Below are 20,427 nucleotides of genomic sequence, written 5' to 3'. Positions count from 1 at the left end.
TGTAGATTGATGAGGGGGAAAAAACTATTTAATCAATTTTAGAATAAGTCTGTAACCTAACAAAATGTGGAAAAAGTAGAGGGGTCTGAATACTTTCCGAAGGTACTGTTTACTCTATCAATGCATGACATACTACTAATCCCTATTTTCAATCTTCCCATCCAGCACCCCTCAAGTTTCATACCCCCAACGTCTCTCCTTCCTCCTCTGTCCCCTGTTTTCTCCTCCCTCTCATCTCTCCAACCCCTGGTGACAGAGGTTGGCGTCTCTCTTTTTCCCAGTCAGACGTGATTAATTCACCTTGCATTACCTCATCGATCAATAACAACCCCCTCTCCTCCACCTCCTCCCTTTTCTCTGCATACAGAATCAATACCGCCATCAAGCACTGGGGAGGCTAGTTTACCACCACCCTCCCTGCTCTGCAGAAGGATAAAGCTAACAGAACATACAGGGCCCTGAAGAGGTTAGAGAGGCGACATATGTATGGATGAGGGTAGGAACTATGGATCTATTCCTTTTAGCCTTGGGTACAGCTGATGCAAATGTATAGATAATGCAAATATTATGTGATGCAAATAGATATAAACAAATACAAATCTCCTGCCCAATGCAGCCAGACATACAGCTGTGTGTGTGTGTGTGTGTGTGTGTGTGTGTGTGTGTGTGTGTGTGTGTGTGTGTGTGTTGCGTGCGTGCGTGCAATTAAGGTGAAAGGAAAGGAGTGTGTGTGTTTTAGATTTTACTATCCTTGTAGAGACCAGAAGTCCTCACAAGGATAGTAAAACAAGTGGGGACATTTCGCCGGTCCACACAAGGAAAAATACTATTTTAGGGTCAGGGGTTAGGTTTAGGGTTAGAATTAGAGATATGGGTAAGGGTTAGCTTTAGTTTTAGGGGTTTGGGGTTAACGGTAGTGTATGTGTATGTATGTACAGTATATATATATATATATATATATATATATATATATATATATATATATATATATATATATATATATATATATATATATATATATATATATATATATATATTTGCGAGAGAGAAAAAACATATGGGGGATTGGAAGTGATGCAGACAATTACATTGATGGAAGTTACAATCTATTTGCAATATTAAAGCTGATCTACCCCTTAAAAAAAAAAAGATAGTAAAACAAACGTGTGTTTGTGTGTGAGTGTGTGCGTGTGTGTGTGGGACGTGTGTGTGTGCATGCTTGTGCATGCAGATGCGACACACCTCTGTATTTCACGCAATCTGTCATTGCATTGGTTAGTCCCGTTTGGGATTCATGCTATATTCTGACAATTATCCATTGTATTGCTTAACCAGTAACTGTAGCAATTATGGTGTATGTTTATTGTGGTGACGTCTGTCTATTTGATTTCCTTTTAGTACCTATAATGATGATCTATCCATGTATCCGGTTTAAGTGCGCATTGGTATGGTTTCGCTCCAATTGGGTGCGCCGGGGTATTGTGGGTATATAAGCCCGTTCTTTACCGTTATCAGGAGGACTGCTATTGTAAATATTCTCCAGCAGTAATTTCACTGGACAGCACTTGTAAATAAAACCTTAATTCTGCACCTTACTTTATTTCTGGTTGTTCTCTGGTGCTTAAACCCTCCTAAGTTAGACTGCCGGATCCCGTGATATCTTAACAGAGTAGCCTAGTAATATTTTGCTGAAACAAAAAACGGCATGTATTTTGTGCGCATACAGTTCAAGCTTACACACTAATGCCAGATAAAAAATTATGAAAGAAAAACCTCAATGTAGCCTATAGATATGAATTGCACAAGAATTCTACATTTGTGGATTTTTATTGCATTGTTTTCTCTTTACCCATCCGCTCTTCTTCCACACACTATTGCATGACCCTAAACCTGCCCACCCTGCGGATATAACCGCAGGGACTGCGGGTTATGAGTCAACCCGCGTATCACTAGTGTGTGTGTGTGCCCAAGGAGGAAGTTGAATCTCATAGTAAACAGATGAGGTCATCTTTAATCAATGAGAGTCCAGTCTGGCTCCAATAAGAGCGAGTGTGCTTTCATGCAATGAAATAAGAGCATGAGTCATTCACTAACATTAACACTTACAGTGCCTTGCAAAAGTATTCATCCCCTTTGGCATTTTTCCTATTTTGTTGCATTTATATTTGGATTTCATGTAATGGACATACACAAAATTGTCGAAATTGGTGAAGTTAAATGAAAAAAATAACCCCTTTGCTATGAAGCCCCTAAATAAGATCTGGTGCAACCAATTACCTTCAGAAGTCACATAATTAGTTAAATAAAGTCCACCTGTGTGCAATCTAAGTGTCACATGATCTGTCACATGATCTCAGTATATATACACCTGTTCTGAAAGGCCCCAGAGTCTGCAACACCACTAAGCAAGGGGCACCACAACAAACCTGCCAAGAGAGGGTCACCCACCAAAACTCACGGACCAGGCAAGGAGGGCATTAATCAGAGAGGCAACAAAGAGACCAAAGATAACCCTGAAGGAGCTACAAAGCTCCACAGCGGAGATTGAAGTATCTGACCATAGGACCACTTTAAGCCGTACACTCCACAGAGCTGGGCTTTACGGAAGAGTAGACAGAAAAAAGCCATTGCTTAAAGAAAAAAATACGCAAACACGTTTGGTGTTCGCCAAAAGGCATGTGGGAGACTCCCCAAACATATGGAAGAAGGTACTCTGGTCAGATGAGACTAAAATTGAGCTTTTTGGCCATCAAGGAAAACGCTATGTCTGGCGCAAACCCAACACCTCTCATCACCCGAAAACACCATCCCCACAGTGAAGCATGGTGGTGGCAGCATCATGCTGTGGTGATGTTTTTCATCAGCAGGGACTGGGAAACTGGTCAGAATTGAAGGAATGATGTATGGCGCTAAATACAGGGAAATTCTTGAGGGAAACCTGTTTCAGTCTTCCAGAGATTTGAGACTGGGATGGTGGTTCACCTTCCAGCAGGACAATGACCCTAAGCATACAGCTAAAGCAACACTCGAGTGGTTTAAGGGGAAACATTTAAATGTCTTGGAATGGCCTAGTCAAAGCCCAGACCTCAATCCAATTGAGAATCTGTGGTATGACTTAAAGATTGCTGTACACCAGCGGAACCCATCCAACTTGAAGGAGCTGGAGCAGTTTTGCCTTGAAGAATGGGCAAAAATCCCAGTGGCTAGATGTGCCAAGCTTATAGAGACATACCCCAAGAGACTTGCAGCTGTAATTGCTGCAAAAGGTGGATCTACAAAGTTTGACTTTGTTGGGGGGGGCTCAAGTTTGAGACATACCCCAAGAGACTTGCAGCTGTAATTGCTGCAAAAGGTGGATCTACAAAGTATTGACTTTGTTGGGGGGGGGCTCAAGTTTGTTTCACCAAAAAATATATTTTGCATCTTCAAAGTGGTAGGCATGTTGTGTAAATCAAATGATACAAATCCCCCAAAAATCCATTTTAATTCCAGGTTGTAAGGCAACAAAATAGGAAAAATGCCAAGGGGGGTGAATACTGTCTGTCTCAGCTTAGTAAGAACACAAACAACCACCAAGGAAGAATTCAAGGCCAGACATATTCACTCTGCTTTCATCCTATGTCTCAATCTCATCCTTTCTTGAATTCATAGTTCACAAAAAGCATTTCTGCGGACACTGTTGAGTGCAATGGTTAAAAAAATTATCTGACTTGATGATGCTTGGGAAAGGATTTATTTCGTTTTCAGAGAAGGACTATTTGTTGGTTTGATTTTGCATAGCTCTGCATCCATTGCTTTGCATAGGCAAAGCTTGTGTGTGTGTGTGTGTGGGTGTGTGTGTGTGTGTGTGTGTGTGTGTGTGTGCGGGCAATGAAGGTGAAAGGAAAGGAGTATGTGTGTTTTTGATTTTACTATCCTTGTCAAGACCAGAAGTCATCACAAGGATAGTAAAACAAGGAAAATTCTGTGTGGGGGGACATTTTGCTGGTCCCCACAACAAAAAAGGCTATTTTAGGCTCAGGGGTTAGGTTTAGGGTTAGGGTTAGAATTAGGGTTAGGGGTTAGGTTTAGGGTTAGGGTTAGAATTAGGGTTAGGGGTTAGGTTTAGGGTTAGGGTTAGGGTTAGGAGTTAGGGTTAGATTTTAGGGTTAGATTTAATATTTGGGGTTTGGGGTTAAGGTTAGGATTATGTGTATGTGTGCCAGCTCACCTGCAGAGTACGGCTCCTGTTTCTCGATGAACTCAAACTCGTTCCTCTCGTACCTGGCTCGGATCCACTGCTCCCGCAGCAGCCTGGAGAACAATGAAGCAATGGATGGGTTTCACCTTCTCTCACCTTTCTCTATAGCACAGGTGCCATGCTGTTATGTGAATGGATGATGACCTAACAAGCTGGGAGTTTGGGACACAGGCCACATTTCTACTTATCTCGCTGTGACAGATTCTCCTTTCATCTTCATTGCCCACACACACACACACACACACACACATACACACACACACACACACACACACACACACACACACACACACACTCCTTTACACCTTTAATCCTTTACTCCAGGATAAAGAGATTGATTAGTATGAGTAAACAGATTAATAATAGAAGATCTATTTTTGGTTGTGTGTGTAGAGGCGTGAACATCACCATGACAACAGCCTCTCTCCTCTCTCTCTCTCTCTCTGATAGACCTACATACAGTTTAAAAACATATATTTGAGATGTTCCTATCATTCTTTCATGTCTCTTATAATCATGTCAGTATGGTCAGACAGTATTTAGCAGCTTTTCTGAACCCACAAACATCAGATTAATCAGATTAAAGTAATCCATTCAATTGACACAGAACCAAATCTGCCTCTCAATATTCCCTCTCTCACATGTAATATGCTTATTGGGTCATTATTGGCACCCACAGAGAAGAGTAATGGCACAAACACAAAGACAACACACTGTTTTTCAAGAGGCATAACTCGCTGCTGTCATTGTACTAGTCACACTTCACACTTTTGCTTAATCTCTTTCTCTCTCTGTCTCTCTCTCTCTCGCTCGCTCGCTCTCTCTCTTTTTCTTTCACAGGCAAACGCATGCACATACACACACACTCGCACACACATACACCAACAACCAAACACACAGACACACACACATGCACACACACACACAAACACAAAGGAAGAAGAAGTACTGCAGCGTGTTACATTTCAGTGCTGGTGTGAAACATTAAACGTTTTACAGTAACAGCACTTGACACAGCAGTGATGTCTTTGTATACCACTATCTGTCTACATACTAATCGACCAAACGTTGCTATTACATCATTATAACTCAGTGATGTGGGTGACTTACTTGCAGTCTGTGTGTTTGGGTCTGTAGTAGAATGCTGGAACCTTCTGTTCGTACTTGGCTTTGGCTGCTTCATTACCCATAGCAGCCATTAGCTGAGGACAGATGGAACAATAAAGATTTCTCGGTTTTAATTCAAATCAATTAATGCATTGAATGAAACCAATTACGTATATAAACCCTGGATTGCTGATGCTATGTATTGGCCATTGAGAGGCTTTGAAGCCACCGATCGGCCATTTTGTCACTCCCCAGTAGGAGCAGTCTTCCATAAGAATGAATGGAATTCTACAGTATTTCAATTAAATGTTTCAAGGACAAAATTAGATGTATTTAAGTATTTTTTGTTGTAGTGGGGACAGTAATATTAGTAATCTCAAAAAATTATACATTAAGGAAAATGTTTTTATGTATTTTTTTTAAATTTATTTTGCTCACATAGTATAATTTAAAAGTATGCATTAAGGTGTCTGTAATAGAATACATGTGGCAAAAACGAAAGTAGTCATTAATAAATGCATTTCTATAGCTTCCAAAATAATTGGTGGGGGAGTGCCAAGATGGAGGTACGGTGGCTTCAACACTACGCCCCTCCATCAGTCATATAGCATGTACAGTGAGGGAAAAAAGTATTTGATCCCCTGCTGATTTTGTACGTTTGCCCACTGACAAAGAAATTATCAGTCTATCATTTTAATGGTAGATTTATTTGAACAGTGAGAGACAGAATAACAACAACAAAATTCAGAAAAAAGCATGTAAAAAATGTTAGAAATTGATTTGCATTTTAATGAGGGAAATAAGTATTTGACCCCCTCTCAATCAGAAAGATTTCTGGCTCCCAGGTGTCTTTTATACAGGTAACGAGCTGAGATTAGGAGCACACTCTTAAAGGGAGTGCTCCTAATCTCAGTTTGTTACCTGTATAAAAGACACCTGTCCACAGAAGCAATCAATCAATCAGATTCCAAACTCTCCACCATGGCCAAGACCAAAGAGCTCTCCAAGGATGTCAGGGACAAGATTGTAGACCTACACAAGGCTGGAATGGGCTACAAGACCATCGCCAAGCAGCTTGGTGAGAAGGTGACAACAGTTGGTGCGATTATTCGCAAATGGAAGAAACACAAAAGAACTGTCAATCTCCCTCGGCCTGGGGCACCATGCAAGATCTCACCTCGTGGAGTTGCAATGATCATGAGAACGGTGAGGAATCAGCCCAGAACTACACGGGAGGATGATCTCAAGGCAGCTGGGACCATAGTCACCAAGAAAACAATTGGTAACACACTACAAGGTGAAGAACTGAAATCCTGCAGCGCCCGCAAGGTCCCCCTACTCAAGAAAGCACATATACAGGCCCGTCTGAAGTTTGCCAATGAACATCTGAATGATTCAGAGGAGAACTGGGTGAAAGTGTTGTGGTCAGATGAGACCAAAATCGGGCTCTTTGGCATCAACTCAACTCGCCGTGTTTGGAGGAGGAATGCTGCCTATGACCCCAAGAACACCATCCCCACCGTCAAACATGGAGGTGGAAATATTATGCTTTGGGGGTGTTTTTCTGCTAAGGGGACAGGACAACTTCACCGCATCAAAGGGACGATGGACGGGGCCATGTACCGTCAAATCTTGGGTGAGAACCTCCTTCACTCAGCCAGGGCATTGAAAATGGGTTGTGGATGGGTATTCCAGCATGACAATGACCCAAAACACACGGCCAAGGCAACAAAGGAGTGGCTCAAGAAGAAGCACATTAAGGTCCTGGAGTGGCCTAGCCAGTCTCCAGACCTTAATCCCATAGAAAATCTGTGGAGGGAGCTGAAGGTTCGAGTTGTCAAACGGCAGCCTCGAAACCTTAATGACTTGGAGAAGATCTGCAAAGAGGAGTGGGACAAAATCCCTCCTGAGATGTGTGCAAACCTGGTGGCCAACTGCAAGAAAGGTCTGACCTCTGTGATTGCCAACAAGGGTTTTGCCACCAAGTACTAAGTCATGTTTTGCAGAGGGGTCAAATACTTATTTCCCTCATTAAAATGCAAATCAATTTATAATATTTTTAACATGTGTTTTTCTGGATTTTTTTGTTGTTATTCTGTCTCTCACTGTTCAAATAAACCTACCATTAAAATTATAGACTGATCATGTCTTTGTCAGTTGGCAAATGTACAAAATCAGCAGGGGATCAAATACTTTTTTCCCTCACTGTATATACAGAACCAGTCAAAAGTTTGGACACATCTATTCATTCAAGGGTTTTCTACATTGTAGAATAATAGTGAAGACATCAAAACTATGAAATAACACATATGGAATCATGTAGTAACCAAAAAAGTGTTAAACAAATCAAAATATATTAGCCACCCTTTGCCTTGATGACCGCTTTGCACACTCTTGGCATTCTCTCAACCAGCTTCATGAGGTAGTCACCTGGAAATCATTTCAATTAACAGGTGTGCCTTCTTAAAAGTTAATTTGTGGAATTTCTTTCCTTCTTAATGTGTTTGAGCCAATCAGTTGTATTGTGACAAGGTGGGGGGGTATACAGAAGATGGCCCTATTTGGTATAAGACGAAGTCCATATTATGGCAAGAACAGCTCAAATAAGCAAAGAGAAACGACAGTCCATCATTACTTTAAGACATGAAGGTCAGTCAATACGAAACATTTCAAGAACTTTGAACGTTTCTTCAAGTGCAGTCGCAAAAACCATCAAGCGCTATGATGAAACTGGCTCTCATGAGGACCACCACAGGAATGGAAGACCCACAGTTACCTCTGCTGCAGAGGATAAGTTCATTAGAGTTACCAGCCTCAGAAATTGCAGCCCAAATAAATGCTTCAGAGTTCAAGTCGCAGACACATCTCAACATCAACTGTTCAGAGGGGACTGTGTGAATCAGGCCTTCATGGTCAAATTGCTGCAAAGAAACCACTACTAAAGGACACCAATAATAAGAAGAGACCTGCTTGGGCCAAGAAACACGAGCAATGGACATTAGACCGGTGGAAATTTGTCCTTTGGTCTGGAGTCCAAATTGGAGATTTTTGGTTCCAACCGCTGTGTCTTTGTGAGACGCGATGTGGATGAACGGATGATCTCCGCATGTGTTTTCCCACCGAAAAGCACGGAGGAGGAGGTGTTATGGTGTGGGTGTGCTTTGCTGGTGACACTGTCTGTGATTTATTTAGAATTCAAGGCACACTTAACCAGCATGGCTACCACAGCATTCTGCAGTGACACGCCATCCCATCTGGTTTGGGCTTAGTGGGACTATCATTTGTTTTTCAACAGGACAATGACCCAACACACCTCCAGGCTGTGTAAGGGCTATTTTACCAAGAAGGAGAGTGATGGAGTGCTGCATCAGATGACCTGGCCTCCACAATCCCCTGACCTCAACCCAATTGAGATGGTTTGGGATGAGTCGGACGGCAGAGTGAAGGAAAAGCAGCCAACAAGTGCTCAGCATACATGGGAACTCCTTCAAGACTGTTGGTAAAGCATTCCAGTTGAAGCTGGTTGAGAGAATGCAAAGAGTGTGAAAAGTTGTCATCAAGGCAAAGGGTGGCTATTTGAAGAATCTCAAATATAAAATACATTTTGATTTGTTTAACACTTTTTTGGTTACTACATGATTCCATATGTGTTATTTCATAGTTTTGATGTCTTCACTATTATTCTACAATGTAAAAAATAGTAAAAATTAAGAAAAACCCTTGAATGAGTAGGTGTGTCCAAACTTTTGACTGGTAGTGTATATACAGCTGTGGAAAAAATTAAGAGACCACTGCAAATATTTCTTAAATCAGCATCTCTACATGTATGACAGCCATTCCATTCCAGTGTCTGTTGAATTCCAACACAGGCACACCTCATTCTACTGAATTAGGTACTGATTAGGTGATCACCTGAACCAAATCTTATTTAACGAGGAAAAGTATAAAAACCACTGCTATGGTCATCACTATCCTCTTGCAATAGGACCAGCTGGATGGCAGAAACAGTGCTAATAGTACCTCAAAAGTAATATTAATCAAAAAATAACTATTGACCATGCCAAAAGAGTTGAAAAGGAAAGTTTTGAGTGAGGAAAAGAAGGGTTAAATTCTGGCTTTACTGGCAGAGGGATACAGTGAGCGTCAGGTTGCTTCCTTAAAATTTCAAAGACGGCGGTTCATAAGAATAAGGTCAAGCAACAGACATTGGGGACAACAAAGCTACAGACCGGCAGAGGGCGAAAATGACTCTCTACTGACCGGGATGACTGCCAACTAATTCGAATGTCACTCAACAACCGCAGCTGGGGTGAAGTGCACGGCGAGGACGGTTCGAAACAGGCTCCTAGGGGCAGGGCTGAAGTCATGCAAAGCTAGAAAGAAGCCCTTCATCAATGAGAAGCAAAGAAGAGCCTGGCTGAGGTTTGCAAAAGACCATAAGGATTGGAGTAAGGTCATCTTCTCTGATGAGTCCAATTTTCAGCTTTGTCCAACACCTGGTTGTCTAATGGTTAGACGGAGACCTGGAGAGGCCTACAAGCCACAGTGTCTCGCACCCACTGTGAAATTTGGTGGAGGATCAGTGATGATCTGGGGGTGCTTCAGCAAGGCTGGAATCGGGCAGATTTGTCTTTGTGAAGGACGCATGAATCAAGCCACGTACAAGGTTGTCCTGGAAGAAAACTTGCTTCCTTTTGCTCGGACATTGTTCCCCAACTCTGAGGATTGGTTTTTCCAGCAGGACAATGCACCATGCCACACAGACAGGTCAATCAAGGTGTGGATGGAGGACCACCAGTTCATGACCCTGTCATGGCCAGCCCAATCTCCAGACCTGAACCCCATTGAAAACTTCTGGAATGTGATCAAGAGGAAGATGGATGGTCACAAGCCATCAAACAAAGCCGAGCTGCTTGAATTTTTGCGCCAGGAGTGGCATAAAGTCACCCAACATCAATGTGAAAGACTGGTGGAGAGCATGCCAAGACGCATGAAAGCTGTGATTGAAAATCAGGGTTATTCCACCAAATATTGATTTCTGAACTCTTCCTAAGTTAAAACATTACTATTGTGTTGTTTAAAAACGAACATGAACTTATTTTCTTTGCATTATTGTAATTTTCTGCAAATAAATGCTCTAAATGACAATATTTATATTTGGAATTTGGGAGAAATGTTGTCAGTAGTTTATTGAATAAAACAACACATGTATTTTTACCCAAACACATACCTATAAATAGTAAAACCAGAGAAACTGATAATTTTGCAGTGGTCTCTTACTTTTTTCCAGAGCTGTATATATAAATCATTCTTGACAACACCGACAAGAGGCATTTTTTAAAGACTGATACTTAGGGGAAGGAAACTAAGAGTAGTACTAAGTTGCATTCCAAGCATCTTGTTTGCTGTCTTCATGTTTCTCTCAAGGGATTATCAGCAACTCCAATCAACGTGTCTTACTGTAGCTTCACTAGTCTGAGAATCCTCTTTCCCTTCTATCCCCCAGGTGGTGCTATGCCCAGTCAATAACACTCCCTGAAGGCTTTCACTACCCACATCTTATCAGTGTGGTCTCTTGGGGTTAACATTATATTGGATTTAGAAATGATGAAAAAGCCCCTGTGGGGATTAGGCTTCCCAGTCGAAAGAAGGCAATGTGTCAGACACTAGTGATGCGCGGGTGGTTGTCTCATAACCCGCAGTCCCGAGGGGTGGGGTTTAAAGTCATGAAATATTGTGTGGATGAAGGGCGGGCGGGCGGGTAAATGGCAGGCGGGTTGAATAAAGAGAAAACAATGCAATACAAATCCATAAATGTATAAATCTTGTGCAATTCATATCTATAGGCTACATTGAGTTGTTTTGTTTTTTTCATAATATTTTATCTGGCATTAGTGCGTAAGCCTAAGCTTTAGGGCCCAATTGGAGCGAAACCATACCAATGCGCACTTAAAGCGGATACATAAATAGACCATCGTTATAGACACTAAAAGGAAATCAAATAGACAGACGTCACCACAATAAACATACACCATAATTGCTACAGTTACTGGTCAACCAATACAATGGATAATTGTCCGAATATGAATTCCAAACGGGACTAACCAACGCAATGACAAATTGCGTGAAATACAGAGCTCTCAAACCAACAGGTATTACAATGAATGAAACTCGTAAAATAAAGCACATTCTTTTATAAACAAATGGAATAGTCCTTGAGTTTCTGTTACCTGTAATAGCACAGATGAATGGTTTAATGCAACGGCAGTAAAGCAGTTTATAGAAATGAAAAATGTTGTAGGTTACTTGGCGTGCATGGGAATGGAGAACAGTGGTTCGACGTGATGAGAGAGCAGCAGAGAGCTCGCATCGTTATATACTGTTCAATAAGCCTAAATATGCAATTAATTAATTAATTAATGTTGAAGAAAAACGTAATTGTTCAATAAATGTTCAAGAGAAAAAAGGGAACTGTACAGCGCATTTTCTATATTTGCGGGTTAGGGATGGGTACAGTCCTCAGATTTTCACTTTATCACAAATAGTCAGGTGGTTGCGGACGGGTTATTAGCAATTGCTGGTGGGTGCGGGTGAACAAACAGCTGATCCGCATATCACTATCAGACACACTACTGGAACTTACTGAAGGTCTGTTTTTTGTTCTAACATGAGCAGACTTAATCAGGTTGTGACATGTAATAAATGTACTTGTACCAATGTAATGCAACACATTATAATGTACAGGGTCCCAGTATCTTGCTCTCCTGCTTCCCTCTCTGGCAGGTGTTACTGACCTCGACCTCTGAGGCGTCCCATGTCTCCTGCTGGACAGACTTGACCCTGCTGATGTGGGGGACGCCTCTGTGGAGGAGGGAACAGCCCTGGCACACAAACACACCCAGAGTCACTGACGCCCAGTCTGGCTCTGAGGAGAGAGGGGGGAGGAGGGAGGGGAAGGAGGGGAGGGAGAAGGTGAGGGGGGAGAGAACAGTGGGGATAGAGAGATATGGAGGGAGAGGGGGGAGAGAAGAACCAAAGGGGAGAGATAGCGTCATAAATGCGGCGCAACAGAAGGGATACGAGCTCAAGGTCCAAACTATAAATACTAAAAGTGCTGACAAATGCAGTTCTGAACGGTAATAGGTGCGAAGTAAATGAAGCAAACACAGTATAACTGGATAGAGCTGCGTAGAGAGAGAGGGAGAGAGAGAAAGAGATAGAGAGTGTGTTTGTGTGTGTGTTTGTGTGTGTGGACCAAGGACAGCAGAGCTGCAGAATCGGATTTGGGGAAATCATATTTAGGCTTCGCACAGGAAATGAGCTTAGATACTATATTTATTCACTGATCAAAATCCACAGAGAGTATTAGAGCACTGTTCACCAGACCTCCAGGCCATTGCTAGACTCTATCACACACACGCACGCAAGTACGCACGCTCCCGCACACACAGTCACACAGCAAATACAAATACAGAGCTATGACAGGCAAACACATGACAGAAAGCACTGTGCTATGGAAGGAATACATTGTATCCGCCACAAACATGAATAGTCCTGCAATTGGCCTTTTTTGGGACACAGCAAAGAACTATTCATGCTTATAAGCATGTGTGTCCTGAAGATATGAGAGATGTTATCTCTCTACTGTACTAACACATGCATTGCACACACACACACTCACCATGCACGCACACACACGCACACACATGCTATAGAGAGAAATTGGCTGACAGAATGACCTTATGCATTGACTATAACGAGAGCATTCATCCAGGAATTGCATTGAGCTTATTGAAAGCTTTTGAACTCTTGACACCGTGAATGTAGCCCAATCAGTTGATACCTCTTATGTGTATACACACATATGCATGCGTTTGTGTGTGTACATAATTTGTGTTTGGACTGAGGGTAAAAACTTTAATATCGTTTTAGCTTGCTTCAGCTCAATGTTTCTACTCAGTCTAATAGGTCCTGAGCCATTGAAACCTCCCATAAAGTGTAGAGGCAGTTTGCACAGCTGGCAGGACCACCGTTTTTGCAGCTAATCTTGATCTGACACCCAGTTCTAACAAACCACATTCACACACACTGGAAAGACCCTCCAAACCCAAAGGCACTGCAGTCTTGTGCTCCTCACACACAAACACACACACTGTTAGAGTGTACAACTCAAGAGAGTCAGATGAGAGCTAAGCGGTAGGGATAGAGTCTATTCTTGCATTTCCATGTACTCTTGGGATGCAGAGAAAGCTCAGATGGAGATACAGCCCCTTTTAAGTGCAGGGGCAAGTACCAAAGAGAGAAACGTGAAATTGGAAGGGGGAAAAAAAAGAAAGAGAGAGAGAGAGAGAGGTTGGGGGGACATGCTTTGTGTGGACTTTCTCCCCTCTCTCCACTATATCCTTGAGCTCTGAGTGCCCAGAACATGTAATCAGGGTGTGGCCTCGTGTCCGTAAACAATGACTCCATCTCTATGGAAACAATCCCCATCAGAACTGGCCTCCTTTCTACAGCCTGAGGTGGGGTCACTAGGTGTGTGACTCAAAGAGCGGAGGAAAGCTGGATTCCCCCAGTGTGTGTGTGTGTGTGTGTGTGTGTGTGTGTGTGTGGGGGTGGGTGGGTGGGTGTGGGTGTGTGTGGGTGGGGGTGTGTGGTTGCACATGTTTCTGTGCAAAGCAGAGTCACAGTACAGACAGTGGGGGGAGGGAGGAACACAGGGTGGGGAGTGTGTGTGTGGGGGGGGGGGTTGTGGACGTGTTTAACTATAGTAAACAAACAAAAAATTCACCAAATGGGGACATTTTGTTAGTCCCCACAAGGTAAAATGCTATTTATAGGCAGTTTAAGGTTAAGGTTAGAATTAGGTTTAAGGTTAGGAGCTAGGGTTAGGGTTAGGAGCTAAGGTTAGATTTAGGGTTAGGGTTAAGGTTAAGTTTCGGGGTTGAGGTTAGGGTTAGGGTTAGGCTTAAGGTTAGGAAAAATAGGATTTTGAATGGGAATGAATTGTGTGTCCCCACAAGGTTAGTTATAAAAGACTGTGTGTGTGTGTATGTGTGTGTGTATGTGTGTGCGAGTGCGTGTGTGTGTGTCCGCACCCGGGTGTGTGTGTGTGATGGCTTATTCATTCTTATTCTGTGCTCCAATAAATCAGGTAGGTCAGTGACTAGTAAAGCTTAACAGTTTCTCTCTGCCTCAGCATTTAGATGCTGCCCTTCATGGAGGGTACAGACAAATTCCCTTGAGGGAAAAAATCTCAGTAATTCTCTGTGGGCTGTGGCCATTGAAGGGAAGAATCCCGATAAGAGAGTTGAGGTTGTGTGTGGGCCACAGCTTTCCAGCTATACTCCATGCAGCCATAGATAACACTTGCTCCTCTGTAAGCTGATTATGTTATCAGAAATGTTTTAGCTTTCCTAATTACTGATCCTTTCAGGATCCTGCTCATGAATCAGACCCAAAAACAAACATGGCTGCTGTAAGTTTATACTGGATCTACAATACATTCAGAAACACACTGAGGCAGAAGTGGCCCTAACTATAGATCTAGGATCCTAATCGTAACTTTAACTACTAGGCTAGGGGATGAAATATCTGTCCTCGCCTTATATCAGTAGGACCACAAAGGGGATTCTGAACATTGGCATAATACTGTATGGCATCATCAATGTGTGGGAGCAAATGGCTATCCCTCAGTGAAATACACTAATTCCTCATTGAACAAAGCACTTGTTTGATCTATGTGGTTGCAAAATATTTCTCTCTCTGATCACACATTGTTACCTGAAAATGAACCCTGTGAGTGAGAAACTGAAATGTTTATCACCACGGCAACACATTAGTCATAAATAAGTGAATGCTACGAGGTGAGACTTACTGTATACACTACCAGTCAATAGTTTGGACACACCCAGTTAATTTGTGGAATTTCTTTCTTTCTTAATGCGTTTGAGCCAATCAGCTGTGTTGATAGCCCTATTTGGTAGAATACCAAGTCCATATTATGGCAAGAACAGCTCAAATAAGCAAAGAGAAATGACAGTCCATCATTAGTTTAAGACATGAAGGTCAGTCAATACGGAACATTTCAAGAACTTTGAACGTTTCTTCAAGTGCAGTCGCAAAAACCATCAAGTGCTATGATGAAACTGGCTCTCATGAGGACCGCCACAGGAATGGAAGACCCAGAGTTACCTCTGCTGCAGAGGATAAGTTGATTAGAGTTACCAGCCTCAGAAATTGCAGCCCAAATAAATGCTTCACAGAGTTCAAGTCACGGACATATCTCAACATCAACTGTTCAGAGGGGATTGTGTGAATCAGGCCTTCATGGTCGAATTGCGGCAAAGAAACAACTACTAAAGGACACCAATAAGAAGAAGAGACCTGCATGGGCCAAGAAACACGAGCAATGGACATTAGACCAGTGGAAATTTGTCCAGATTTTTGGTTCCAACCACTGTGTCTTTGTGAGACGCGGTGTGGGTGAACGGATGATCTCTGCATGTGTATTTCCCACCGAAAAGCATGGAGGAGGAGGTGTTATGGTGTGGGGGTGCTTTGCTGGTGACACTGTCTTGTGATTTATTTAGAATTCAAGGCACACTTAACCAGCATGGCTACCACAGCATTCTGCAGTGATACGCCATCCCATCTGGTTTGGGCTTAGTGGGACTATCATTTGTTTTTCAACAGGCTGTGTAAGGGCTATTTTACCAAGAAGGAGAGTGACGGAGTGCTGCATCAGATGACCTGTCCTCCACAATCCCCTGACCTCAACCCAATTGAGATGGTTTAGGATTAGTCTCAGCATAAGTGGGAACTCCTTCAAGACTGTTGGAAAATCATTCCAGGTGAAGCTGGTTGAGAGAATGTCAAGAGTGTGCAAAGCTGTCATCAAGGCAAATGGTGGCTATTTGAAGAATCTGAAATATTAAATATATTTTGATTTGTTTAACACTTTTTTGGTTACTATTTTTTATTCCATATGTGTTATTTCATAGTTTTGATGTCTTCACTATTATTCTACAATGTAGAAAATAGTAAAAATAAGGAAAAACCCTGGAATGAGTAGGTGTGTTCAAACTTTTGACTCGTACTGTATATACATACAGTGAGGGAAAAAGTATTTGATCCCCTGCTGATTTTGTACGTTTGCCCACTGACAAAGAAATTATCAGTCTATAATTTTAATGGTAGATTTATTTGAACAGTGAGAGACAGAATAACAACAACAAAATTCAGAAAAAAGCTCGTCAAATTTTTTTTAAATTGGGGCTCCATGCAAGATCTCACCTTGTGGAGTTGCAATGATCATGAGAACGGTGAGGAATCAGCCCAGAACTATACGGGAGGATCTTGTCAATGATCTCAAGGCAGCTGGGACCATAGTCACCAAGAAAACAATTGGTAACACACTACGCCGTGAAGGACTGAAATCCTGCAGCGCCTGCAAGGTCCCCCTGCTCAAGAAAGCACATATACTGTCACGATCGTCTATGAAGTAGGACCAAAGCGCAGCGTTGGTAGCGAACATATTTATTATATAAACGTACACACGAACAAAACAACGAAAACGTGACGTCTATGGTACAACATGAAACCACACGAACAAAATCCCACAAACACAAGGTGAACACAGACAGTTTAAATATGGCTCCCAATCAGAGATAACGAGCCGACAGCTGACACTCGTTACCTCCGATTGGGAGTCATAGACCAAATAAGGGAAACACAAAACCAATGACAACCCAACCAACACAAAACACAACCAAAACGAACACACCCTGGCTCAAAATACAAAGTCCCGGAGCCAGAGCGTGACAGTACCCCCCCTTAAAGGCGCGGACTGCGACCGCGCCTCAAAACCCCAAATAGGGGAGGGCTGGGTGGGTGTTGCTCCTCGGAGGCGGCTCCGGCTCCGGGCTTGACCACCACCCTACTTCAATCCCCGCATAACGGCCCCGATCCGATCTGACCCAGCTGGCTGGATCAGGACTGACGACGCGCACCCCTGGCTTAGCGCGTGAGGCAGGAACGGACCGGACCTGGCTGACGATACGCACCCTAGGCTTGGTGCGTGGAGCCGGAACGGACCTCACCAGGCTGACGCCTCGCACCCCTGGCTTGGTGCGAGTAGCAGGAATGGGCTGGACCGGGCTGACGACTCGCACCCTTGGCTTGGTGCGAGTAGCAGGAACGGGCTGAACCAGGCTGACGACTCGCACCCTTGGCTTGGTGCGAGTAGCAGGAACGGGCTGAACCAGGCTGACGACTCGCACCCTTGGCTTGGTGCGAGTAGCAGGAACGGGCTGGACCAGGCCGACGACTCGCATCCCTGGTTTGGTGCGAGTAGCAGGAACGGGTTGAACCAGGCTGGCGACTCGCACCCCTGGTTTGGTGCGAGTGGCAGGAACAGGCCGAGCTGGGCTGGCGACGCGCACCACAGACTCGGTGCGGAGCGCAGGAACGGGCCGGGCTGGGCTGGCGACGCGCACCACAGACTCGGTGCGGAGCGCAGGAACGTGCCGGGCTGGGCTGGCGACGCGCACCACAGACTCGGTGCGAAGCGCAGGAACGGACCGGGCTGGGCTGTCGACGCACACCGTAGGTTTGGTGCGGGGAGCAGGAATAGACCGGACCGTACTGGGGACACACACCACTGGCTCTACACCGGGATCTGGAACGGCCCGGACCGGACTGGCAACACACGCCAGTACCTCTCGCCGTGCCTCTACACCTACCATCCCCTCTTCTACCAGTGGCCCCCGTAACCTGGCGGCCTCCTCTGCAACCCCGCTGGACCGCTCCATAGCGGCCTCCTGCTGCCCCGACGTCGTGAGCCCCCCCCTAAAAATTTTCTGGGGGTCTCTCCAGGCCTCCAACATTCTCTCCCATCTCTCGCTCCTCTGTCTCCAACCCTCTTCACTCAGCTCCTCCATGGGCTTGACCCAATCGAAGCTGCCACGGAGATCTATTAGCGATGGCTCTTGGACACGCTGCTTGGTCTGGTCTTGGTGGGATTTTCTGTCACGATCGTCTATGAAGTAGGACCAAAGCGCAGCGTTGGTAGCGAACATATTTATTATATAAACGTACACACGAACAAAACAACGAAAACGTGACGTCTATGGTACAACATGAAACCACATGAACAAAATCCCACAAACACAAGGTGAACACAGACAGTTTAAATATGGCTCCCAATCAGAGATAACGAGCCGACAGCTGACACTCGTTACCTCCGATTGGGAGTCATAGACCAAATAAGGGAAACACAAAACCAATGACAACCCAACCAACACAAAACACAACCAAAACAAACACACCCTGGCTCAAAATACAAAGTCCCGGAGCCAGAGCGTGACATATACAGGCCCGTCAGAAGTTTGCCAATGAACATCTGAATGATTCAGAGGAGAACTGGGTGAAAGTGTTGTGGTCAGATGAGACCAAAATCGAGCTCTTTGGCATCAACTCAACTCGCCGTGTTTGGAGGAGGAGGAATGCTGCCTATGACCCCAAGAACACCATCCACACCGTCAAACATGGAGGTGGAAACATTATGCTTTGGAAACATTATGCTTCACCGCATCAAAGGGACGATGGACGGGGCCACGTACCATCAAATCTTGGTTGAGAACCTCCTTCCCTCAGCCAGGGCATTGAAAATGGGTCGTGGATGGGTATTCCAGCATGACAATGACCCAAAACACACGGCCAAGGCAACAAAGGAGTGGCTCAAGAAGAAGCACACTAAGGTCCTGGAGTGGCCTAGCCAGTCTCCAGACCTTAATCCCATAGAACATCTGTGGAGGGAGCTGAAGGTTCGAGTTGCCAAACGTCAGCCTCGAAACCTTAATGACTTGGAGAAGATCTGCAAAGAGGAGTGGGACAAAATCCCTCCTGAGATGTGTGCAAACCTGGTGGCCAACTACAAGAAACGTCTGACCTCTGTGATTGCCAACAAGGGTTTTGCCACCAAGTACTAAGTCATGTTTTGCAGAGGGGTCAAATACTTATTTCCCTCATTAAAATGCAAATCAATTCATAACATTTTTGACATGCGTTTTTCTGGATTTTGTTGTTGTTATTCTGTCTCTCACTGTTCAAATAAACCTACCATTAAAATTATAGACTGATCATGTCTTTGTCAGTGGGCAAACATACAAAATCAGCAGGGGATCAAATACTTTTTTCCCTCACTGTAGGCGTTATTTGACATCTGCATCACAAAGTCAAAATGGAGAAATGCAGCCCAGACTGCCGGTAGTGAAAGTATGTGTTTATGGTCTCTGTGGTCATTCCTAATGCAACCTATAGACGGGTTGGCATTGCCAACTATAGGTGCCTACTGCCAAGACATCCTGGGTGGGCAGAGCTCCAGCACTGGGCATCAGTCCCATCCTGGAACCTCCCCACTAGCTCACTGTTTTATTACTGTGAGATGAGAAAGGGATGAAAAGGAGAAGGAGAAGAGGGTATGAAGTCCTATAATGCAGAATTGGTGTTGAGGGGCCGGAGAGGCAGGATTCAAATGACCATCCGCAATTTGAAAATGCACCCACAGGAAGTTGTGCATGCAGACAGACAAAGAGTGATTCCTCACGAAACCCAGACAGAACATTTTTCACGAAATGTAATCCATAGAATAGTCCTTTGGAGGAAGGATTGTTGACATATATTTGACATTTGTATCTAAAAGCATAATTGAGAAATAATTGATAAAAGTTGGCATATTTATGATATTTTGGCCTTACCCAGGCCTCCTTTAAGACTGTAAGTGCTACAAAGCAAACATTGGTGCCATATTAAGCTTTACCGCTTGCTCTCTTATGTGAGTATTATTTCGATTTCCCAAACTTGTTTTACATTCATTGATGATTATTGAAAAATATAAACATGAATATTGAAAATATACCATTTCATATTTGGAAATACACCATTTTATATTTTCAATATATTGTTGAACATAATATACACTTCGGATATACTCTAGGATCTCTGCTACTTTTAGAGTTATGATCCAATACCAAGAGAGTGAACGTGAAAATGGATTCAAAATGTTCTCCCTCTGCGTTGTA

The 20,427-nt window shown here is 43.6% G+C and overlaps 1 protein-coding gene across 1 annotated transcript in view; it reads right to left on the bottom strand.

Annotated features, from left to right (window-relative positions):
* The window catches only part of LOC311100752 (arf-GAP with dual PH domain-containing protein 1-like), a gene marked incomplete at both ends in the record, with an annotated part of 79,035 nt that overhangs the window by 30,750 nt on the left and 27,858 nt on the right, over positions 1–20,427 (bottom strand). Inside the window, 3 exons of the mRNA XM_084141716.1 lie at positions 4,211–4,293; positions 5,351–5,442; positions 12,142–12,272. Of these exons, the coding sequence (XP_083997842.1) occupies positions 4,211–4,293; positions 5,351–5,442; positions 12,142–12,272 (306 nt within the window). The remainder of the gene's footprint in view (positions 1–4,210; positions 4,294–5,350; positions 5,443–12,141; positions 12,273–20,427) is intronic.

The sequence above is a fragment of the Coregonus lavaretus genome (assembly GCF_964263955.1).
Source record: "Coregonus lavaretus genome assembly, chromosome: 25".
NCBI lineage: Eukaryota > Metazoa > Chordata > Actinopteri > Salmoniformes > Salmonidae > Coregonus > Coregonus lavaretus.
This window is presented reverse-complemented; position numbering and strand designations above follow the sequence as displayed.